General features: G+C 39.5%; 1 protein-coding gene across 3 annotated transcripts; it reads left to right on the top strand.

Moving 5' to 3' along the window:
* The first annotated feature begins 1,162 nt into the window (after positions 1 to 1,162).
* Positions 1,163 to 20,797, top strand: pi15a (peptidase inhibitor 15a). Of its 3 annotated transcripts, XM_053611798.1 has the most exons (7): positions 1,163 to 2,481; positions 2,849 to 2,942; positions 11,002 to 11,332; positions 14,330 to 14,448; positions 15,094 to 15,226; positions 15,579 to 15,694; positions 18,238 to 20,797. In XM_053611798.1, the coding sequence occupies exons 3-7, from the start codon at positions 11,060 to 11,062 to the stop codon at positions 18,371 to 18,373; spliced, it is 777 nt and encodes a 258-aa protein (XP_053467773.1). In that variant the 5' UTR covers positions 1,163 to 2,481; positions 2,849 to 2,942; positions 11,002 to 11,059; the 3' UTR covers positions 18,374 to 20,797. The 3 variants fall into 3 exon arrangements, with proteins under 3 accessions (XP_053467773.1, XP_053467772.1, XP_053467771.1); XM_053611797.1 differs by lacking the exons at positions 1,163 to 2,481; positions 2,849 to 2,942 and adding an exon at positions 10,305 to 10,822; XM_053611796.1 differs by lacking the exons at positions 1,163 to 2,481; positions 2,849 to 2,942 and having other exon boundaries at positions 10,305 to 11,332.
* The last annotated feature ends 572 nt before the right edge of the window (positions 20,798 to 21,369 follow it).

Below are 21,369 nucleotides of genomic sequence, written 5' to 3'. Positions count from 1 at the left end.
GCTGGATGTCTGGCTACCCTATGGTACCTCCACAATAAAGTCGCATGATATAAACTCATTATGGTGGTAACGGTTCATCAGGCTGACTCGGGCAAGCTCCTACACTTGCACAAATGTAGAACTTAGAACTCTGAACATAGGACTTGGAACTCAGAACTTATCATTAGAAACTTGGAACTTGGAACACAAAACACTGAACATGGAACTCTGAATACTGAACACTAACCATGGAACTAGGAACTCAGAAGTTATCATTAGAAACGTAACACTTGTAACACTAAACGCTAAACATGTAACTCCGAATACTGATCACTGAAAATGGAACTTGTAAGTCAGAATGTACAGCTAAAAATATGGAACACAGAACTTATAATGAGTTTTTATTGATCACATATACATCACAGCACACTGAAATTCTTTTCTTCGCATACCCCAGCATCTGAGGAAGCTGGGGTCAGAGCACAGGGTCCGCCATGATGCAGTGCCCCCTGGAGCAGAGAAGGTTAAGGGCCTTGCTCGAGGGCTCGACAGTGGCAGCTTGGCAGTGCTGGGGCTTGGACTCTCGACCTTCCGATCAGTAACCCAGAGCCTTAACCACCAAGCCACCACTGCACCACTGCAATTAGAAATGTAGAACTTGAAATCATTGTCCTATTCCAAAATTAAAAAAAAAAAAACACTAAATCTGCTTGCAGTTGAATTAGGATGGAGCTCAAAATGTGGAGCTAAAGACAAAACATTTGGAACATGCAGCTTGAAACACGGGAGTCGACTCCCAAAATCAAGAATTCAGAATTAGAAACACAGAACACAGAACACTGAGATGTAGCAGCATATCAGAACTTAGATCACTGAAGCTGGAGCTCAAAACATGCAACTGACAACTTCAAATACATCAGCCATAAGAGAAAAATATTCAAGCTGAGATCAAAACAACAATAGACTTGTATGGAAATGTTGAACTACTTTTTGGTTTGGCTTGAACCTGAAACCCAGGGTTAACTTATTGTGGTTTGTCCTTCCAAGGAAATTCATGAAAATGTTGAATTCAGGAGCTTCGAATTCAGATAATGAAACTCAGAATTTAAACACGTGCAAACTTCCAGATAAAACAACAACGACAACAACGACAACATTCAAATCAAAGAGTATTAACATACAGACTGGATTATACATCAAGGTACATTTAGACATAGAGAGCATTTTCATGTTTGCTTGTATACATCAGAAGCTCTTGTGAAATGTCTGAGCGTAGATGCAAAGCTCACCATATTCCCTCTCTAATGTGCCATCAAAGATCTCAAGAAATGTGTTACATATTGAGTGAGAATATTTTGGGTGGAAAGGAATGTCACAGGTTGGAAATAGAAACAGTGCCGTGTGTGTGTGTGTGTGTGTGTGTGTGTGTGTGTGTGTGTGTGTGTGGTGAGGGATTTGATTTGAGGTTAAAACTGGCTAGTTATGTAATTGGCATGTGTTGATATGACATTTTCATGTAATATTTAATGTTTTATTTCGATTTACAATATTATTCTGTAATACAGTAATATTGTAGTACATACATTCTAGTATCACCTGTTTTTGTCTCAGGTGCATCTAAAAAAAATTTGAATATCGTGGAAAAGTACATTTTTGTCCGTTACTTAATGAAAAAAATGTAACTTTCATATTTTCTAGATTCATTACACATAAAGTGAAATACTTCAAGCCTTTTTTTTTTTTTTTTTTTTTTTGTTAAACGTTTTTTTTTTTGGTTTGTTTGTTTTTTGTAATCTTGATGATTACAGCTTACAGCTCATGGAAATCGAAAATCCAGCATCTCAAAATATTAGAATAAAGAATTTATAATACAGAAATGTCGACCTTGTGAAAAGTATGTTAATTTATGCACTCAATACTTTGTCAGGGCTTCTTGTGCACAAATGACTACATGAATGCGGCGTGGCGTGGAGGCGATCAGCCTGTGGAACTGCTGAGGTGTTCTGGAAGTCCAGGTCGCTTTGATGGCGGCCTTCAGCTCGTCTGTATTGTCGGGTCTGGTGTCTCTCGTAGATTCTCTATGGGGTTCGGGTCAGGCGAGTCGGCTGGACAATCAAGCACAGTAACACCATGGAGAGTAAACCAGTTACTAGTAGTTTTGGCACTGTGGGCAGGTGCCGAGTCCTGCTGGAAAAGGAAATCATCTCCATAAAGCTTGTCAGCAGATGGAAGCATGAACAGCTCTAAAATCTCCTGGTAGACGCTGCATCGACTCTCGACTTGAGAAAACACAGTGCACCAACACCAGCAGATGACATGGCAACCCAAATCATCACTGACTGTGGAAACTTCACACTGGACTTCAAGCAACTTGGAGTCTGTTCCTCTCCACTCTTCCTCCAGACTCTGGAACCTTGATTTCCAAATCAACATTTACTTTCATCTGAAAATAGGACTTTGGACCACTGAGCAACGGTCCAGTTCTTTTTCTCCTTACCCCAGGTAAGACACACATACATAAATGAACACTTTTCAGGAGGTCGACATTTCTGTATTATAAATTCTTTAATATTTTGAGATGCTGGATTTTTGATTTCCATGAGCTGTAAGCCGTAATCATCAAGATTAAATCATCATTTACATTATTGCGACTGATTGCTACCACATCGTGATATCTGACACCAAGACGTTAGCAGCAGATCCTTTAAGTCCTGTAGGTTGTGAGGTGGGGCCTCCATGGATAGAACTAGTTTGTCCAGTAACCCTGCAGATGCTCGATCGGATTGAGATCTGGGGAATTTGGAGGCCAAATGAACACCTTGAACTCTTTGTCATTTTCCTCAAACCGTTCCTGAACAATTTTTTGCAGTGTGTCAGGGCGCGTTATCCTGCTGAAAGATGCCACTGCCGTTCGGGAACACCGTTGCCATGAAGGGGTGTACTTGGTCTCCAACAATGTTTAGGTAGGTGATACGTGTCAAAGTAACATCCACATGAATGGCAGGACCCAAGGTTTCCCAACAGAACATTGCCCAGTGCATCACACGGCCTCCTTCGCTTTGCGTTCTTCCCATAGTGAATACACTGTACATTATATCTGATTATTAGCACATGCCTCATCTGTAGGATTTCTTAGGCATTTTAAAGACCTGAGATTCCTCACCTGCACTGAGGCAGCGATGAGAACCGGCTTTTGTGGCTCAGTGTTCGTGCTAGGTTTAAGAGCTTTGCTTTATTATGTGCACTCGACAAATCTCAAGTACAAAATCTCAAAAGTAAAAAGTAACAAAGACCCCCTCATTAAGTGCTTGAAGTCATGTATCCAGACAACATAGTGGGAAAACATGCAAAGAGCTACAAGCTGGACTGGTAAACCGTATGTACTAACACTAGCTTGTTAAACCAAATGGCTCTAAATGAAGCATCTGAAAGGTGTGATCATTGAGAATCGATGTGAATTCCATAAATTTGACTTCAACATAAAAGGGCTTTGAAGAGGACTGTTTGTGGCTTTGAGACTGAGCTAAACTTTTTACATTGCGTTGTGAAATATACAAAATTTGTGCATTAATCTTATACTTGGGAGAAGCAAACAAAAACCACAGAGGCCAGTCACAGCATTTCTTTTTGCTCTGTGGCCAGTGACAACAAATCAGTAAGTAACCTCAGCTTTATTTTTTTTATTTTTCTCAGTCTCGTACTGACTGTCTTTAATATAACACAGCATATGAGGTGCAGGAAAGGGGAAGATCAGGAGGTAGAACAGGAAATTTAACTGCAGTGGAAAGAAAAGGGAGTGAAAATGTATAAAAAGCTCATTTTAGATCGCTCACTCGGATAATACGTACACAGTGTAGCTAAATTTCCCATCTATTCCAATATAGTAATTCCAATGTTGCATTTGTAAAATGCCTTCTTGCCTTTTATTCAGTTTAAAGCTGGCATATGCTCTCAGCTCATTCTGGACAAGTCATTCGACCACTGAGAATAACACTGGATGCACATCTGAAAATATAAATGAAAATGGCTTCATTTATGGCTCATGTCACAATTGAAATTTCCAAATAACGTCCACCGCTCATGACAGAAGTTCTCAAAACACAATCTTAAAACATGACACCTGCCCCAGTTTCTAATGAGCCCTGAGCATGAAAAACTCATTTCTGCTCACGTTCAAAGCCAGCGTTTTTTTTTTTTTTTTTTCTTTTCAAAGATAACTCTTAAGTGATTTTCCTAGACAAGCCGCTCTCAGCCAAGAGAGGAAAGAGAAACCGAATCCTTCGGGTGGAGATCACAGCTGTGAATTTGGGTCTGATGGACGTTACTGTTCTTCTCTTTGTGCTGGAGAGAAAGGAAAATTACAACTGCACTCCAAGTAAATCAATTTTCTGTCTGTATATTTTACAACACGGCTGAACTCTCTGACTCGGCTTTCTAGTCCAAAGGTGATCGTGAGTTTCTTCGCATGTCAGTATGTGACCTGATGGGTTGCCTACCATGCAAAATTTAAATTAAATCAACTTAGCTCTACAGCATTGCACTGTGGTGGTGTTTTAAAATGGCCTGCACCTCTCAAATCCCAGTCTTTCAGTGCAAGCTAGAGGTTGCAGAAGAATTTGCTATATTAGTAGCTTTACTCTTGTGTCTAACGGTTGTAATATAAATGATTGACACAGATAACATACAGTAGCAACACACTGACCATTCTGTTACAATACAAATACAGATATAAGTAAAAGATGAATTTTTTTTTTTGCCAGATAACTTGCCTTGTCTGCCGTGTGCGCAGAGCTTGCATGTTCTCCCTGTGCTTCAGGGGCTTCCTCTAAAGACATGTATTGTAGGCTGCGATGGGTTGGCACCCTGTTCAGGGTGTCCCCTGCCTTGCCCCGTGATTCCCCTCCAGACTCCCCAAAACCCTATGTAGGATAAGCGGTATGAAAAATGGATGGATTGGCAGAAATCGTCAATTTGTTTTCATTTAACATTTGTGTACAGAAGCATGAATGGTCATAGACCTGCTTTTAACAACAGTGAATGTCATCTAGCTAAATTTCACTAGCTTGCTAACTATAGTGTTCACAGTGTCTAGTTAATTTGACCTAACTAGACACTACCTTTGGCCCCATCAGGACTCATATCCTATCGTACTAACCGGCGTTTCCAAAATACTACAGCAATACAGGCTACCGTAGTTACTTTTCATTTGTAACATACTAATTTGACTTACACTTAATTTTGCTTACAGTGTGGCCCATGGACAGACTAGAACAGATACTACATTCAAATATGACTTTATTTTAACCATATGCCATATATTACTCATAGCTGCAAGTTAATGAGTTGTGACACATTGTTGATGTTACTGTATATAGTAGAAGCCATGAAAGTTCAGTTAGTGGTTAAGTATTTGTAGTGTCATTGAATCAAGCAGAAACCTTTCCTAGTAATGTATTCGCCCATCTGAGTGAAATGCTGATTTTCTTTATGGATTTCTTTCTTTTCCACTATTACCACATTGTCTGTATTTACGTCTGTTTTGTACTTACATTTACATTTACATTCGTGGCATTTGGCAGACGCTCTTATCCAGAGTGACTTACATTTATCTCATTTATACAACTGAGCAATTGAGGGTTAAGGGCCTTGCCCAAGGGCCCAACAGTGGTAGCTTGGCAGTGCTGGAGCTTAAACTCCTGCCCTTCTGATCAGTAACCCAGAGCGTTTAACCCCTGAGCCACCACCACTACTTAAACAGCGACAAGCTAAATTGTTAACTTCAAGAATTAGCAAGTTTATGCTGAAGGTCCATATTTCCCAATTGCCTAGCGAAACGAATTGTGGTGTATTCACACATTTAACCAACTAAAATTGTACACTGTACAAAAACTGAGCATTGTACACACAATCCACACAACCTTGCAATTACAAAGGTATTTTATTTCATTAGGTTCTCATATGCTCAAAGCACAATAGCAGATATTCCCAGTGATACACATATTAGAAACTTGCAGTCTGCAAGATTTCACCATGCAGTGGGAGTGAGAGCATTCATGCTCTTATGGCGTGGTTTCAGGCCTTACACAGCATCACTTCCAAGAAAGTTTGGAAACGGTGGGTTTTTAGAGCGCGAGCACGGGAGGGAGGGAGAGAAATCCTGCGTCACAGTACTTTGATTTGTTCACCAGCTGCCAATGAAAATGATGACCTGCTGAAGGGCCTCAGCTGCTGGCACTGTGGATGCTCGGGCATGCCAACACTGCTGGAATCCAGCACTGAACAAGTGTAGTCTTTACAGTACAGCAAATTATAATAAATATAAGAAAGAAACAAATAGATTGGCACGACCTGGATCTTGCCAGGCCATAAAATCTGTTGGACTTCCTTCAAGTGCTCACACATGTTCAAACAACTGTTACTTTACTGTGTGACCATATGGAGCCTTGGGGTCGTTGTGGGATCTGATAAAGTTCACACACACATTGCCCCTGCTATATGAAACACCACACACACACACACACACTATTAAGAGGAAACACAATATGCACACATGCCTCACAAATATACCAAACGGGTTGTTTCTTTCAAAATGACTTATTTTATAGAAATGGAGGGAAAATATTAGGAGAAAAGCAACCCACGGTGCTAATGTGGTTAGCAGCGGGTCAGGATTTCAGCCTACGATTGCAATGTTTTGTAGCACGACGCTATTCTGTGTCCGAGGTTTTGTACATTGTTTGCAGCATTTTGCTCACTTTTTTGTTCCTTTCAAATTCATTACCATTTTATTTGATATCTTTTAAAAGATCTGACACATGTAGCAAGCTTAATATATGGGCTGTATATTGTATTAGGACTAGCTCGCCTCTCTCTTTCGCCTTCCTTTGTTCGGTCCTTCCAGGATTTTGCGATCGCAGAAATGAACGCAAAGTCAAGCAAACGGCGCAATATTCGGAGGATTTTTTTTTTTTAATATATATTTTTCAAAATTACCACAGATTTGGGCCAGGATGTGTCATGTGACGTCATCACAACATGCATTCAGCCAAAGCCCTCGTCGATTCATGTGCGTTGAGTACGGCTGAGAGGTCTCATTTAACGACAATCATCACTGCAAAAGACAGTGCAAAACAATCTCGTACAGCTGGAGTTTTGCCAATTCAGATAGTTTTCCATAAGAAAAGCACACAAATCTCTGCAAGTTACATCGCAAATTTTGGAAAAAAAAAAAAAAAAAAAAAGCCGTGACAAAATCGAGCATTTTTCTCCGCGACAAACATCGGAAAAAACTACGCGAAATCCTGTATGGAGTGTTTGTTTTTCTCAGTGGTTTTACACGGCATACTGCATATATAAACGGCTCAGTTCACAAAAGCGTACTATCTAGCGCTGAAGTGTTTGAGATTTGGGAGTGAAATTAGCAGCTCTAAATGCTCACTCAGTTTAAACACTCACGCCCACTTTATTAGGAACATCTGCACTGCATCCAGTCAGCCAATCATATGGCAGCAGCATGATGTATAATATCATGCATTTACAGCTCAAGAGCTTCATTTAATGTTCACATCAGACTGAGGAATATCAAAATGGGGGTAAAAATGTGACCTCCATGACTTTGACCGTGGCATGGTTGTTGGTGCCTGGCAGGCAGGTTTGAGTATTTGAGAAACTGATGATCGCTTGGGATTTTCCAGCACAGCATCTCTAGAGTTTACACTGAATGGTGTGGAAAAGCAAACAAACAAACAAAAAACATCCAGTGAGAAGGAGTTCACTGGGCTCAAACGCCTTGTTTATGAGAGAGAATGGCAAGAATGGTTTAAGCTGACAGGAAGGCTACCATAGGGGACTCAAATAATCACTCTTTACAACCGTGGTGAGCAGAAAAGCATCTCAGAATGCTGAGATCACACACAACACGACAGCAGAAGAGCACATCGGGTTCTTGTCAGCCAAAAACAGGAATAGCTACTGTGCATACGCTCACCAAAAGTGGACAGCTGAACATTGGAAGAAGACCAGGTGAGGGTTTTCCAATCTCGTCCAGTGTTAGTGAGCCTGTGCCTCACTGCAGTCTCAGATTTCGCACGCACAACTGCTGCTCACGGTTACAAAATGTCAAACATTTATTAATCAGATTTGTCAAGGTCGTCTACTAGCTTGAACAGCTCATTCGATGTTTTGGACAGAACAAGCTGGATTTTTCAGTTTAGCAATAGCAATTCTCGATTGCTTAGCGATTTCTGTTCAGCGGCCAGTTTAAGAATCATCGAAGTAAAAACAGCCAATGTGATGAACAAAGATGCTGGAAACTTTGAGGAAAAAAAAAGCTATGTACATGTAAATCAGGATCTGACGCTCAATTTTCATATAAGTCAGATGTCCCCCGAATGTCCATTTGATTACTTTTAAATCCATAGCTCACCAAAAATAAAATTTCTGTCAGTTACTCACCCTCATGTTATTCCAAACACATAAGACTTTCATCCATCTTCGGAGCACAAATGAAGGCATTTTTATTGAAATCTGACAGATTTCTGTCCCTCCATTTACAGTCCAGTAACCAAAACCTTCAAATGTTTTGGTTTTTATAAGCTCCAAAAAGTTCATAAAGGCATCATAAAAGTAATCCATGTGACTCCAGTGGTTTAATCCCAATTTTATGAAGGGATACGTATGATTTTTAAAATTAACTCTCTACTCCCCGCTGTGGATCAGGTGGTAGAGCGGGTTGTCCACTAATCGTAGGGTTGGCGGTTCGATTCCCGGCCCACGTGACTCCACATGCCGAAGTGTCCTTGGGCAAGACGCTGAACCCCAAGTTGCTCCCGATGGCAAGTTAGCGCCATGCATGGTAGCTCTGCTACCATTGGTGTGTGAGTCTGTGTGTGAATGAGACAGTGTAAAGCGCTTTGGATAAAAGCGCTATATAAGTGCGCCATTTATTTATTTACCATTTACTCTACTCACAAAATATCTTCAGTTCCACACGGATCTCCAACGCACATTCATGAGAGAACCACAACGCATTCATGTGTTCTGTTGATGCGAGAGTGGACAAAAAACTTCCTCCTCTGTGTTGAAATCTGTGTTGGTTACTGGACTGTAAACGGAGGGACAGAAATCTCCCAGCTTTCGTAAAAACGTCCTCATTTGTGTTCCGAAGATGAAGATGGTGTGGACTGTGGGAAAAAAAAAAAACACCATACAAGACATCTAAAGAGCTTCAGGCTGACCTGGAGCAATCTAGAGCGGTGGTTTCAGCTCGTACGATACGCCGCACACTGAACCAAGTAGGGCTCCATGGGTGAAGGCCAAGAGTAACGTTTGCAAAATCTTTCATAGATAAGCCACAGTCTCTCTGGGATAATGTTCTATAGACAGATGAAACCAAAGTAGAGCTCTTTGGGAATGCAGTGCATCAGTTTGTTTACAGGCAATGAAATGAAGCCCATAAGGAAAAGAACACCCGACCTACAGTAAAACATGGTGGAGGTTCTATCATGCTTTGCGGCTGCTTTGCTGCCTCCGCTACCGGAGGCATTGAATGTATCAAAGGAATGATGAAATCAGAAGATTACTAAGACATTTTAGAGCGAAATGTGTTACCTAGTGCCAGAAAATTAGGTTTGAGGTGAAGGTCTTGGGTCTTTCAGCAGGACGATGACCCGAAGCACACATCTTAAAGCACAAAAGAATAGCTGAAAAGGAAAAGATGGAGTGTTTTAAACTGGCCAGCAATGAGTCCTGACCTAAATCCCATTGAAAATCTTTGGAGAGAGATGAAATCTGATATTGTAAAAAGGACTCCTGCAATCTTAAAGGAGCTTGAACGCATAGCAACGGAAGAGTGGCGGAAAATACCAGCAGACAGGCGCCGATAATTGTGCCCAGCGTACATTTTCTGTCTGTATTTTTAATTTCACCATATGATTTAATTTCACATTTTTTTTTTTTTTTGTTCTTGTTGTTCAATAACTTTGGACATGCTATTAAAATATTCTGGTTATACAAAACTGGTTCATTTGCATTTATTCTGTACTTACAATGCAGGGGGGCCAATAATTCTGATCAGGACTGTATAGATACAAAATACATATATGCTCTATATATGTTGTGTTATGAAATGTTTATACAGCTGTAATTTAAAAGATATATATATATATATATATATATATATATATATATATATATATATATATATATATATATATATATATATATAGCCATTAAAATATCTTTAACAAAATAAGCACCTTTAGGTTTTTTTCTTGCACAAAATTATAAAGATCAAGTGTTTCCCAAGAAAGGATTTATTTGCCAAATAAAGGTATTATTTATCGGGGTACTCCAGTGTTACTACAGAAAGACGTCTTTCCCTGTTCTAAGGTTTTGCGTCACACTTGGCTCTAAGCACGCAGGCTTTGCATAGTGCTGATGTGTGTTTTGGGGGTCAGTGGATAATTTCCTTGCTTATCTTCTGTTTTCTTTTCTACCCTTGCCAGCTGTGCAAACCAAAAGCAGATGTTATGATTAAAACAGCCAGGAAATGGGTGAGAGAAACAAGGCATTACGTCTGCGAGTGATGTGTTTCAGGTGATGGGGTGGGATTCCAAACACCTTCTGAAGCCCTGCAGCAAATTTTTTTTTTTTTTTTTTTTTTTGCGACAGTCACTGTGCTATAAAAATGGAGCAGCTCCTTGCTGAAAGCAGAGTCATCTTGTCTTTTACAACAGGAGGAGTTTTACAGGCACGCTGGCTTTTGGACGCACACACACACACACACACACACACACAGGCATAATCCTCCAAACAAAGACACTCTTTCATCATTTTAGTCAAGGTATAGACTTTTAAACAGCAGCCGGGTTGTGCATAGATTGTTTTACAGTATAAGCTATTGAATAATTCTTTACTAGTGGATGAATGTGTTCTCGTGATTTAAAAGTCAGAAAGCTCTTTGGATTTTTGCAGAGAATTTGTGAAAGTGCAGAGCCAAGTCAGTGAACCTTTTTTTGTCAGTTCTCCAGCAGACAGATCTTGAAGAAGGGATTTCCTGAGCCAAAACCTCCAGAAGGTCATGATGAATGAGCACGGCTTGGCCATCGATTTGCTGCTCATCTGCATGTCTTGTGGAGCAGCAAGTGTACTTTCAGCTTTTAATTCCACCGTCTCTGCTCCACCGTCCATCAGTTTCTCTGACAATAACTCCAAATATCACATGGACCATGTAAACTTTCCAAAAAACAGACGAAAGAGGTACATTTCCCAAGACGACCAGCTGGCCATTCTTGATTACCACAATAAAGTTAGAGGAAACGTTTTTCCACCGGCTTCCAACATGGAATACATGGTAAGACAGCATATTAACCTTAACATCTTGTGTATATATATATATATATATATATATATATATATATATATATATATATATATATATATATATACACACACACACACACACACACACACAAAGTATATTTGAGTAGAATGACCTGAATAAAGTTCAGATTCTCAGTGCAAGAGGAAATGAGTCTTTCCAGGCATATTACATGAAAAAATAATACTACTATGGAATAGTAGAAGAGTGCTGACAGATATAGTAAAATTAATAGCTAAGATTATGACTGAGTAGCTGCACTTGCTAATTTCTTTTCCTTCCATCTGGGACATTTCTAGCTTGCTACTATGTACTGTAGTCACTCACTGAGGTAGGTTAGGAGCACAGTATTCCATATACTTGATGAAACAGTCAGTTACACTTGCCGGGCATGTATTAAATATAAACTGGTGTTTCTATTTTTCAAAACCTATAATGTGATTTTCCTTAAAATCACAGTATATAACAAATCCCTTCTATTGAATTGAATTGAATCTTCTTGTCATTGTATATGTACAAACCTCATTGCATCCGTACAATGAAATTACACTTGCGGCGTCCTTACTGGATGCTGTAGCACAATAAAAATAAAAACTTAAATAAGAAATAGTAAGAATATATAAATATTTAAATGTGTGCAATCAATCCAATATGGAACTGGTAATGACAATAGTAACAACAACATCCCCAGTATATACAATTTTACAATATATAACCATGTCAATGTTAATTGTTCAGACAGTATAGTTTTGGCAATTCCACACCATTCTGGACAGGATAACAGTCTCTGTGAATTCCACTGATTATGCCAACAGTTTTAAAAGCCTACAAATAGTTAAGAAGGCAGAGATTTCTGGGTGGCTTGGTTCAAAGCATTTAAAGCTATACCTCAGTCTTGAAGTATGGGCATAAAATGTATTATAACGCCTGCCAGATGGAAGTAGTTCAAACATGTGATGGCATGGGTGTGTGTGGTCCTTGTAGATGCTGATAGCTTTCTTCAGACAATGTGTTCTTTGTATCATATGACAGTAGTGACAAATACCTTATGAGACATGTGGATGCATCAGCCATTTGGTTCAGAAAACCTTTTTGCCTTGACTGATTAAGCACTTAGGTAGCTTTTTAAGAGCCCATCAGTCATCATAGCATCATAACATGATTGGAAGTTCAATGGTTCAAACTCCAGCACTCCCAGGCTCTGGGTTACTGATCGGAAGGTCGGGGGTTCACGCCCCCGGTGCTGCCAAGCTGCCACCGTTGGGCCATTGAGCAAGGCCCTTAACCCTCTCTGCTCCAGGGGGCGCTGTATCATGGCTGACCCTGCGCTCTGACCCCAACCTCCTAACATGCTGGGGTATGCGAAGAAAAGAATTTCACTGTGCTGTAATGTATATGTGACCAATAAAGACTCGTTATCATTATCTCCGAAAAAATGTCCTGTATATTCACAGCTGCAAAATCATTTATTGTTTGGCATCTAATCTGAATATTTTAAGAACAACTGATAGTAAAAACAGAGAAGATAGAAAACGGCACAATTCCTGTCTTGTTGCTTGTCATGATACTAAAAAACATGAACCATGATTCGATGGAAATGGATCATTCCACTAAGTGGCAAAAATGGGTGCTGTATTAACATACAGCAAGTGACGACAGGAACTACCTTGTGTCCTGGACGTTCCCTGACATTAAGTGTAACTATAAATACATAAAATATATGATGTCATTCTTTAATAAATAAAAAAGGTTGCTAGCATTGGCAAATTCCTATGGTATAAGTGCAATAAACCACCTTGGGATGTGATCTTGTAAGAAAGTAATATAGTAGTAGGTTAGAATGTCGGTCATGACAACACTAACAAGTATATTACAACAACAGCTCCAGTTAACACATAAGTAGGTGTATTGGAATGCGGCCTGGGATCTGTTCTTTCCGTACAATTATAGCCAATCTGTTGTAACAAATGTCTCCTTGACTGTCCAGCTAATGTGCAGCTGTTGTGAAGATACAAATGGCCCAGACCACCAAAGTTGCTGAGACTCGAGCTTAACAAATACTTAACAAAGGGAGGTTGGTAAAGATGGACTCATTAATCTTCCTTGGACAAACATCGGTCTTCTGGGTAAAATAACAAAAACATGTTCACGTCAAAAATATCGTCGTAATTAACAATGTCAGTTTTCATCTTCTACCCAGAACTATTTAGGTCATTTTTTGAACGACTTGCCAGCTGTTTGGTGATGGCATGGTGAACAGATTTCCTTTTACTGCTTTTAGAAAGAAAATGAGGTGGTAGTATTTCACATGTACAGTATTTCTCATTTGAGCCCTGCATTGTCGGACAGTTACATATTATTCACTCTTTCTGAAGGTTTATACTGTATATATAAGTTTAGTTGGACTAATGAAGAGCTTCTCTACTGCCTCTAGTGTACCTCTCTGATTTTGCCAAATAATAATGATAATGAGTCTTTATTGGTCACATATACAGTAGGGCACAGTGAAATTGTTTTCTTCGCATACCCAAGCCTGTCAGGCAGTCGGGGTCAGAGTGCAGGGTCAGCCATGATGCAGCACCCCCTGGAGCAGGGAGGGTTGGGTCCTTGAGGCTTGCTCAAGGACCCAACAGTGGTAACTTGGCAGTGCTGGGGCTTGAACCCCCGACCTCAGTAACCCAGAGCCTTAACCGCTAAGCCACCACTGCCCCCAGTGGTATTATGAGTGGTATTATTATTAATGGTATTATGACTGGTCTTTAGTGTTTCTTAAAATGGGTTCTAAACCATCTTAGGGCACAATTGTACTGACAACATGGGAATGCCAATCACCCTACAACACATGTCTTTGGACTGGGGGATGAAACCAGAGTACCAGGGAGCACAGGGAGAGCATGCAAACTTCGTGCACGCAGGGCGGAGGAAACATGATAATTAATTTTGGTGATTGGTGTCTTGTTGTGTTTTCAGGTCTGGGATGAAACCCTCGCTCAGAGAGCAGAAGAGTGGGCTTCTATGTGTCTTTGGGAACATGGCCCTCGCAATCTTCTCAGGTTCCTCGGGCAAAACCTTTCTGTACGAACTGGAAGGTATGTATTGTATCTGTACATATTTCTTACCAGAAATAACATGCAACTCATCTACTATGAGGATGGATTTGGACATATATCACACATGTAGTATATTACATCTCAATATACTGTCTCTTCTATAGAAGGGTGGTGAATTAATGGAAAAAGGTGGCATGTTTTGAGTCTACTTGTCCCCTTACATGGAATGGTCACTGCAAATCAATGGGAGTGGTCTCTTCCAACATGACCCCGCCCCCATCTACAGGGCACGAGGGCTCACCGAACGGTTTAATGTGTACGAAAGTGATGTAAATTACATGCTATGACCTTCACAGTCACCAGATCTCAAACCTCTCTTTTGGAGTGGTGTGTTTGAAGTGAGTGTTTGCCAGCGCTCTGCACCACCATCATCAAAACACCATTTCAGGGAATAGCTTTTGAAGGAATGGTGTTCATCACTCCAGTACAGTTCCAGAGACTTGTAGAATCTATGCTATGGCACAGTGACACCATTTTGGAGGCTTCTGGTGGCCTTACTAAGACACTGTGCGTCATTTTTTTGTCACCCAACTACATCTGTATGTGTCTTATCTGTTTGTCTATAAATCTATCTGTCCCATGCTGTGCAACTCTTCAGTAAGACATAGTTTTTGGATGTTTTAGGTACAGATCCATCCTGCAGCTGGTGAAGCCGTGGTATGATGAAGTGAAAGATTATTCTTTCCCGTATCCACGTGACTGCAATCCCAGATGCCCTCTTAATTGCTACGGGCCCATGTGCACACATTACACGCAAGTGAGTCATACACACGACAGCATGTAGTGTGCATGACATTCTGAGCAATTTAATGAATGTCATACACACGACAGCATGTAGTGTGCATGACATTCTGAGCAATTTAATGAATGAAACTAATAAACACAGTTCTCTTTTTAAGATAAAAATAGGCAGTTAACTTAGGCATTTACAATAATCCAACCGTAATCAACAATCACACAATAATCATAGCAATAATTGCTCTAGGTTATTAGGTTAAATGTTACTTTGCATAGCCAGGACATCAGTAAGGAAGATGAGAAGAATGAGAGTAAAAGTGATATGCTTTAATCATTTCCAATTTATGGATGTTTCTGATTGGATTTTGCAGATGGTTTGGGCCACGTCAAATAAAGTCGGATGTGCCATCCATACATGTCACAATATGAATGTGTGGGGCTCAGTATGGAGGAGAGCAACGTATTTGGTGTGTAACTATTCAGGAAAGTAAGTGTAATAGCACACACACACCCACCCACACACACCCACACACACTGCAATCTATTTATAGAGTTAGCAGAAATACAGTGTATGTTGTCCTTTAGCTCTAAATATACTATCTAGCACAGCAACAGTTGAATTTTCTAATCTTGGTCAGAACGCACTCGGAGTTAAAGCTGATCTTTTAAGTTTTTCCACCACAGGAAAGTCTTCAGGATGTAAGGCTTGACAGAAAAAAAAAAAAAAACAACATATTTTATTTGTATCATTAACTTCAATAAAGAGAGAAAAGGAGAGGCTGGCGACGGAATTTATAGCTGCTACAGTGTAAGTGATAATAGGAACGAACTTGTTTCACATCCATTCCACAAGACTATATTGTATATAGTCCATATAAATGGATATAAAATACAATGCGTCATTCTCTAATGAATAAAAATCTTTACAAGTTGGCAAATTAGTGTGATATAACATGAATGAATAACCTCTGGATATGCTGTTATAGGAAAATGATTAACTTCAGGTCGGTAACGGCCCTCCACTTTGCATCACACCACCCTGTTGTTGATTCATTTCCTATAAGGACACACCCCGTTATGTTTTATTCCTTACATATTACATGATAAACTGATAGTTCATATATAAGTGTATTAGATATATAGTCAGTTTCCAGTGTATTGGCCATACTATCAAGTCTACCCACCATTTAGTTTACACTATAGCCCATCTGTTGCTCTCCATAATGTGTCAGCTCTCCTCTGCCCAATCTGTCAGTGAGAAAAGACCACACAGGACCATCTCTAACCAGATATTATTTAGGTCGTAGTCACAGGATGACTGCTGGATGGATATTTTTGGTTGGCAGACTGTTTCTCAACCTAGCTGTGACGCTGAGGTGTTTAAAAATCCCAGCAATGCTCCTGTCCAACGTTCTGTACAGAATAAATAAACCTGATTCAAATACAAGAGAAAACAAACAGAGGAAAAAGACAACATGTAAATAATAACCTTAATTAAATGCAGTATTAAACAAAACGAGCAGCAGCTTCCTCAACTTGCCCTGGAGATGAAATTTCTGTAGATTTTTGTTCCCCAACAACATGGTCTGAACTCCCATCGTATTAGCAGAGTAAGAAAAGTTGTAAGCGCGTAAGTTGTAAGGTGGTTAAAAGTTTACATTTGAAGGAAAAAATTTAAATATATTGGTTTGGATTGAACAGCTTCAAAAACATCAACATTTATTCGTTTTCATCTTAACTACATAGGCTGAAAAAACTGACGAGCAGCCACTTTTCAACATGTGAACCAGATTCAGGGTAATTATGGCGAGAGAAGTACAATTGTTCCCAGTGAGCGGCTGAGTTTGAGGAAATACACACCAGATGTGTCTCAATATTAACCCTTTGGTTGGGGTCTAAATGTCCCTTTTGAAATGTTTACTGAACGTGGAACAATACTAGAAATTAGCTTTAAACCATGAAACTTTTTTTTTTTTTTTTTGTCAGATAAATGAAAATGAATGAAAGCAATAATAATTGAAAACAGTTATGCTGGAAGAAGATAATAGTAAAGTCCACCTGCACTAAAGAGCATAACATTTTGTCGTTAATTCATCTAGATTGGTATTCGGGTCAAGTTTGTTACTGCAATGTATCAAATTCACCTTTTTCCAATTTAAAACTCAGACCTTGTCAGAACTTCTGGATAAATATAGATTGATGTATGAGCTCAGTTTGTGATCTTGTGAAAGTTATTAGTTACCTTTAAGGGAGCACGGGACAGTTTTATAGTAGCAGTGAATGAGGTCTGGAAGCCCTGAAGTCATTAACTGTACTCACTGTCCAGATACATCAATTATTCTCTAATATTGGTGACCAGATGTCTTTTTGGACTCAGAGACAGTCTAAGGTCCAGACATTCAGAGCCACAATTCCAATGTGGCTTCTCGCCATAGTTAGTAGCACAGCATTAACAGTGTAGTGGGAGGAAAGGGCAGGGTCATCTATTTGTCAGGAGGTCATAGGGGTGTTTTAAATCATGTATGTATACATAGGTCATGGCATTTTTAATGACGGAACAAAGTGTTGAGATGTTTCTAACCCGTTTTAGTAGTTACACACGTCAACATAGATTCAACGTAGATCATTTCTAATGGTTTAAACACTGAGACACTTTCTGTGCATGTCATAAATTAGATGAGGATGACATTCTGGAAATTTCATTTTGCTTCCAGTTTCAGTCATTGACAGTTCCCACCCACTTGCTATTTCTCCTCTGTGACATGACAAACCACCAACTGGAGAGCACCTTTCTGAACTGCTGCTCATGCTACCTCACAGAGCAGCTGAACACACTCAGAGGAAAGCGCTATCTGCCGTCTTCCACATACACAGACGTCCATGATTGGCTAATGTCACCACCCCACCCAGAGAACACGGCCAGTTAGTTATGCTGTCTTGGATTTCCATGCAACAGATGGCTGTATTATGGTCGGGATTTGAGCTTGCCCATACTGGGAATTCTAAATATTGTTTTCTTGTTGTTTTTAGGGGTAACTGGATTGGTGAAGCTCCCTATAAAGTGGGCGTGCCTTGCTCAATGTGCCCTCCCAGTTACGGCGGCTCGTGCAATAACAACATGTGTGTTCCTGCTGTGAACTCAAACTACCTGCACTGGTTTAAATAAACACACACACACACACCACACACACACACACACACACACACACACACACACACACACTTTTTCTCTAGGCTTTGCACAACATTCCTAATTTGTATATATGGAACTATTTAAAATATAACCATGTTTTCCATTTCTTTTTTCTTTCTTTCTGTTTTATTTTAAAATGATACATCCCTTAAATTATTTTGTCAATACATATCTATACCAGGTACTGAGATGCCATAAAAAAAACACTAAGTATTATTTAAGGGTGTGTTATATGGCAGAAATATCATATCACAATACTTGACCATGTTTCACAATACATTGTATGTATCCTGATATTATATTTTTTTTTGCTGAATTTGGAATACATAACAGCATAATGTACTGATGTCCAGTCAGTCACTTGCTAATATTAAGTTTTAGACAGTGTGGCATTGCTGTTTGTCATTTCATTTGGTGTAAATGTGTTTTAATTACACACAGTCGGTCTACTGACTTATTACCATAGCACAATACTCTTCGAAAAGAATTGTGAGAAAATATCTTCGTATCATCACATCATCCACGCCGAGTGATGCCATTACAGTGTAAAATTATATACAGTAAAGCCATGTGAGTTAGTCTGTTTTGTTTTATATCGAATGAACTGGTTGTTTTATTTTGGTTCAATGTAGTCTTGTGTTTTTAAACTTACACAACACTTTGGTCAAAAATGTAACAATTACTTAACTGAAGAACCCTGGACCCTCATCATATTGTATACACAGCCGACTCACAACTTTCAATGTTCAGGTCAGGAGAATGGCAATTCCAGTGTAGCGAGCTTCTATCCATCCATCTTCGACCGTTTAATCCTTTTCAGGGTCACCGGGAACCTGGAGCCTATCCGAGGAGGCATTGGGCACAAGGTGGGGTACACCCTGGACAGCGTGCCAGTCCATCACAGGGCACAATCACATACACATTCATACACTACGGACACTTTAGAGACGCCAATCAGCCTACCATGCATGTCTTTGGACTGGGGGAGGAAACCGGAGTACGCGGAGGAAACCCCCGCAGCACGGGGAGAACATGCAAATTCCCGCCGGGACTCGAACCCTGGAGGTGTGAGGCGAACATGCTAACCACTAAGCCACCGTGCGCCCAGCAAGCTTCTAAATCACGTATATATTGCATATCAATATACAGTAATAGACTTAAAAGTATGTTACATTTTAGTTAGGTTGAGTTATGTTTTCCCAAATTATTGCCAGAACCTCAAAGTTTCAAAAATGATCCCCAAACCACCTTTTTAAATCACAATGCTTCTTTAATTTGCTTAATGTGTGTATTAATTACACACCTATAAGTGCAATCCGACGTTTATGTCTAACTGCCTTTCAGTTAAAACTATTTATTGGCCAAAGTAAACTGTAAATATATTTTTGTATAATAGTTATTCAGTAATTTTGTTAACATTTTGTTTGTGCATCTTTTTTTTTTTTTTTAATTTAAGTGTCATTTCTATTGTGTTTTTATCGTCCGTTTGTTTTAACACTCTGACATGAAAAATACATGAAAATGGATAAAAGTGAGTCAGATGGGCGTCAGTTTGTCCTGCGGAACATTTTGCCTTTTATCCACACCAATTAAATCGACACAGCATCAGCTATTTAAGTCCTTAAGTTTCACTGTTGAATGAGAGTTGTCACAGTTTCATACGCACTGACTGCTTTTAACTTTAAGTTGTATTTATCGTTTCCTAACAAACTGCCCTTTCTTTTGTATTTGTATTTTATACTTCTGAATAAAGGCAGACTTTTGTCTTAAACGTATGACCTTGTTTCTCGTGTCAGTACTGAGCACAACCACACAGCGTCTTTGTTTATTACACTTTAAATCCTTCTTCACAGCGGGGGACATAGCTGAGAGTAATTATTTGAACAGAGTTACACACTCTTGTATGTCATCTTCTAGTCTTATTTCCCATTGAGCATTGTCATGTCTTTATCAAAAACAGAACTACTGCTGAGATTTATTAAGTAATCATAGGCTTATTTAGCCAATTCTTTTAAAACAAAGCCTGTGTTCAGGATACCGTGGATGATTTCTGCATCTTCTGCTCTGTTTCCTTCTCTACTCTCAGGATTTCTCATGACTTCCAAACACCTCTGGCTAGGGGAAATACTTTAATTATAACGATTTGAAAACCAGAGCAGAAATGCAAAGCCATAGATGTTGGTATAGACAGTAATTTCTTTGAAGACTTTCAGGTGCATCTGAACAACAGCCAAACACAAACAGACCATCATACGACCTGGAATCGGCAATTAGCGTGCAAATGTAAACGGAAATCTGTCCATCATGGGAAAGACGGGAAAACAGCTCAGGGAAATGGTTGGTGACTACTTACTGTATATGACGTCCTTCACAAAACCTGATTGTAACGTTCCTGTAATTCATGAAAGCGTGAGGAGAAGGATGCAAGACCTTTTATTTAAGTGTTTTTTTTTTTTTTTAAAAGGATTCTTGAGGTCCATGAGAGTAAAATCCATTAACATCCTTCCGTTCAAATTTGGTCATAGCTATTTCCATTTGCTCATAGTACCAATAGCTCAGTCATCACCTTGTGACCATGACCCCTGTGAGTAGTCTATAAAAGGACCCTGAGTGACCTTGCCACCGTCGCCACTCAGTGGCTTACTCAGTTGGGATAAATTTGCACCTTTAATATCTGTATACCATGTTGATATTTCTGTAAAGCTGCTTTGAGACAATGTCTATTGTAAAAAGCGCTATACAAATAAAATAAATAAATAAATAAATAATAAATGACCTGAGTGACTCATACAACTATGGTTACATATGTAACCTTGTGTTGTACTTCCTTGTATATCAGAGTCATTATAGCGGTTCACAACACATCCTGGGAGCTCCAGACAAGTGCAGACAGCACAGTAGTTTTGTAGTGCTTGAAAGTTTGTGAGCCCTTTAGAATTTTCTATATTTCTACATATAAGATTTTCACA

Source organism: Ictalurus furcatus, chromosome 23, assembly GCF_023375685.1.
Source record: "Ictalurus furcatus strain D&B chromosome 23, Billie_1.0, whole genome shotgun sequence".
NCBI lineage: Eukaryota > Metazoa > Chordata > Actinopteri > Siluriformes > Ictaluridae > Ictalurus > Ictalurus furcatus.
This window is presented reverse-complemented; position numbering and strand designations above follow the sequence as displayed.